Below are 4,414 nucleotides of genomic sequence, written 5' to 3'. Positions count from 1 at the left end.
GTTTGCGAGACCATTCGCACGTTTACCTCTGAGTTCAAGGAGCACAGATTCGACGTAAGCAATGAACATTCACACCTCTATTTTTACCCGTCATTCTTTGTTATCATGATTGATATTCATATTCATCTCCTCTTCTTATATAGCACACGGCCATGAGGACGAAGGTCCTACCAAAGCAATGCGTGATTGCTGTTGCAGAGGAGCTTGCGGGATTTCTGAGGACGGAAGCTATAGAAGACAAAGGACGATTTAGTGTAGCTAAGGGCCATTACTGATGTTCGTCCATGTAATCGAATAGACGGGCTCTAGTCCCGATAATTCAGATCTCCATATAATTGTATATATATGATCGCTTGTAAGATAAGTTAATCTTATATATATATGCATAATTATTTCTATTTTAAATTATATGAAAACTAATTGCCGAACACAAAACGAGGCATCACGTTAATCTCCTGAACACCTAAACCCTAAAACCCTAAAATAATTTCATTCAAAAAAAAAATTCAAAAGCCAGCAAAATCTGAAAATCTTTAGTCCCGGACCGTGTAACGAACCGGGACTAAAGGGCCTGCCCCTGGGGCGCTACGAGGCACCCACATGGAGCACCTTTAGTCCCGGCGTGTAAGAGGGCCGGGACGAAAAGGTTAGGCCTTTAGTCCCGCCCCTTTAGTCCCGGCGTGTAAGAGGGCCGGGACGAAAAGGTTAGGCCTTTAGCCCCGCCCCTTTAGTCTCGGTTGGTGAACCGGGACTAAAGCCCCTTACGGGCCGGGGCTATAGGCCCTGTCCCCACTAGTGGGAGTGCTATTTTTGATTATTATTTTTTTCAATTTCGACATACGCTTTTTGAATTTGATATAAAATAGGTAATACTTTTGAAAAAAAATCGGATCTGTGGACGCCATCAGATCCGTCAAGCCCTAGTGGCCACAGCCTTAGGGTTTCCGAGAAAACCGTCCTTTCTCTCTGGATGCTCTCCACGCATATAGCTCCTGGCATCTCCTAGAATGGAAGTGATAAAAGGCACATGTATATTTTCTGTTTTGTAAGCCAAAATGAGTTTTGCAGATTTTTGCGTGGCAAACTCCAATAGAGATAGCTCAAGTTGGCCCTATCCACTCGCTAAGGAAAATGCGGATTCGAGCTGGAAGCTGCCGCATCCTTAGCTATACCTTTGGAGTTTGGATGCATGCCTGAACCATCCAAATATGCGGCCAAGTTTGTCGACACCATGTACGTAGCAGAACGGGATATGCCTTAACCGATCGACCGGCTAGAGCTGTCCTTGGATGGAAGGGTTCATGGATCGATGCCGTGTACGTCGTTCGAGAGGCTAACGCTTGACTGATCGGACCTAGATTTTGGATGCTCTCTCCCTAGTGGGGGACAGGGACCGATTTGCAGGTGCACCTGGCCTGAATCTTTACCTATAAATATGCATGCGATGCACTAGTCCCTTGCACAAGCCACACTAAGCCACCACCAGATAACGAGTAGTGCAGACAGCCTAGTAGTAGCTTTGGTCTTGCGGCTAGCTTGGTAACCATGGCCGCCTCTGCCTCTTGCATTTCTCTGGTGGTGCTCGTGGCCCTGTCAACGGCGGCGTCGGCGCAGCTGTCCCCGACGTTCTACAGCGCGTCATGCCCCGGGGCGCTGGCCACCATCAAGAGCGCCGTGGCGGCCGCCGTGAGCAGGGACCCTCGCATGGGCGCCTCGCTGCTCAGGCTGCACTTCCACGACTGCTTTGTCCAAGTAAGTTTCACATAACCGGCACCTCGTCAGCTAATTTGCTTGATCGAGAAACGGCCGGGATTGATCAATTTTGTGCCGTGCGTGTTTTGCCGGCTGCAGGGCTGCGACGCGTCTGTTCTGCTGTCCGGCAACGAGCAGAACGCGGGTCCGAACGCAGGGTCACTGAGGGGCTTCGACGTCATCGATAGCATCAAGGCGCAGGTCGAGGCCGTGTGCAGGCAGACGGTCTCCTGCGCCGACATCCTCGCCGTCGCCGCCCGTGACTCCGTCGTCGCCGTAAGATCATCATCTTGCGACCACATACATAATCAATTGGATGGTCGGCACTCGACAGTCGACACCTTCCTAATCATGTGTTTGCTTTTTGTGACGTGCAGCTCGGAGGCCCGTCATGGACAGTTCCACTGGGAAGAAGGGACTCGACCACCGCAAACGCAGGTTTGGCAAACAGCGATCTCCCTGGCCCTGGCTCCAGCCGGGCACAGCTCGAGGCCGCGTTCCTCAAGAAGGGCCTGAACACGGTCGACATGGTGGCCCTCTCCGGCGCGCACACCATCGGGCGGGCGCAGTGCAGCTCCTTCCGCTCCCGGATCTACGGCGGCGACACCAACATCAACGCCGCCTACGCCGCGTCGCTCCGGGCCAACTGCCCCCAGTCCGGCGGCAACGGCAACCTGGCGTCGCTGGACACGACGACGCCCAACACTTTCGACAACGCCTACTACAAGGACCTGCTGTCCCAGAAGGGCCTCATGCACTCGGACCAGGTGCTCTTCAACGGCGACACCACCGACAACACCGTCCGCAACTTCGCGTCCAACCCGGCCGCGTTCACCAGCGCCTTCACGACGGCCATGATCAAGATGGGCAACATCGCGCCGCTCACCGGGACGCAGGGCCAGGTCAGGCTCACCTGCTCCAAGGTGAACTCCTGATCGACGTACACGTCGACACGACACGCCAATGAATAAGTCCACAGAAGAAGTAGCCAAGACCAATTATAGCACTTCACAACCCGTCGTGCCGTTCGGGCGTGGTGCTTGAAGACCTGAAATTTCAAATGCGCTCCTGGATTTCGAAGTGTGACGTTCGGGCATGCAGAGGAGAGATGCGAACAGTGCAACCCATGCACTAGCCAATCTACTAGCATGCAGTAATGTAATGGTGCACATGCTTTAACGTCGGAATAGGACTGTCCAGCAGTGTTGCTGATAATGTAATGGGTGACATGCCCACGTCTTAATAATGCTTTGCTTTAGGCCATCTCCAACCCATGACCTCTAACCGCCTCTCTAGACCGAAGATTCGAACGCATTTTATGATCCAACGCGATACACCATCTACCTGTTGGGATGTCCCTTTTTTGGTAATCAAAGACAAACCAGGAGGGGCTTTGCGGGTGTCCAGACCGCTGACACGCTTGTATCGGACACCTCGGACCCACCCAAAATCTCTCTGATGCACGAGCCATCTTCCGTGTGAAGCGGTTGTCGTGCATTCATGCCATCTCATGCCGCTCTAGAGCATTAAAGTCGCTTCATGCCTGCCTAGCACTAGTGGAAAACGGGCCTTTGGCTTGGACCCTTTAGTCCCGGCCTGCCTCTGGGCCGGGACTAAAGGCCCGGCCACGTCGCCCCAATTTCCAATGCCTCCCTCGAGGCTTTAGTCCCGGCCCGTAAGGAGCCTTTAGTCCCGGTTCGTGTCCCAAACCGGGGCTAAAGGGCTACGCGGTGGGCAGTCCGCATGTGCGCCACCTTTAGTCCCGGTTTGTGTCTCAAACCGGGACTAAAGTCTTCTGCCTATATATAGCACAACCCCCCTCTCCCCTCTTCCTTGCATTTTTCTTGGATGGAGAATTGTCACTACAAGAAATATGCTCATATGTGATGTTTTTTAAAATGTCGTTGATGAATTCGTCATAAATCTATGACGATTTCATCCGAGATCGTCGTAAACCGTTTGAGAGGATCAAATCTACATATAAATTACGACGATGTGAGTCAAAACGTCGTAACCGCATAAGATGAGATTGTCATAACTTTTACGGCGATTGTAAAAATGTCGTAACGTGTTCTAACTATGTTGACATGTCACTCGTGGGTCCATTCTATCCCACCTGATCCTAGTTTGTGAAGCAACCTACTATTCTATCATTCCAAAAATTCTCGAAAAATTCTCATAAATACTTTGGACTATATATTCCTCAAATATGTGAAAACCCTCCCTTCCATAGTTCAAAAATAATTCAAAAATATTCATTTTCCTATTCTGTTAAGAATAGCACTTTGTAAAGGAAGTGCTATTTCTATTTCTTTGATTACCCTCATATTGTTTGGGCACTCTTTCCTATCCAAATCATTGCCTCATGAAAACTTTCGTAATGATTTGCCTAGTAAATCTTTCTCAACAAATTTCCAAAGTTTGTGTTCAGCTAACAGCTTTGTGAAGGAAGTACTAGATAGGAATATCCTGATGAGTTGAATTTTTTCCGCATCATCTATGTGACCAAAACGTAGCTCTCCATAAAATTTTAGCCACATCTAACAATTCATGTGAGCTCATCATCCAATCTTTGTTTTTGGTAATATTTTCATTTTGTGAAGCAACTATGTTTTATATTGCTTTATAGTTGATGAAAAATTTACCACGGGATGATACTGAC

The 4,414-nt window shown here is 49.6% G+C and overlaps 1 protein-coding gene across 1 annotated transcript; it reads left to right on the top strand.

Annotated features, from left to right (window-relative positions):
• The first annotated feature begins 1,459 nt into the window (after positions 1-1,459).
• On the top strand, positions 1,460-3,022 carry LOC123429457 (peroxidase-like). Its single transcript, XM_045113491.1, has 3 exons — positions 1,460-1,752; positions 1,852-2,028; positions 2,130-3,022. Exons 1-3 carry the CDS (start codon positions 1,546-1,548, stop codon positions 2,685-2,687), a joined length of 942 nt encoding a protein of 313 aa, XP_044969426.1. The 5' UTR covers positions 1,460-1,545; the 3' UTR covers positions 2,688-3,022.
• Positions 3,023-4,414: the final 1,392 nt, after the last annotated feature.

This window comes from Hordeum vulgare, chromosome 2H (assembly GCF_904849725.1).
Source record: "Hordeum vulgare subsp. vulgare chromosome 2H, MorexV3_pseudomolecules_assembly, whole genome shotgun sequence".
Classification (NCBI taxonomy): domain Eukaryota; kingdom Viridiplantae; phylum Streptophyta; class Magnoliopsida; order Poales; family Poaceae; genus Hordeum; species Hordeum vulgare.
This window is presented reverse-complemented; position numbering and strand designations above follow the sequence as displayed.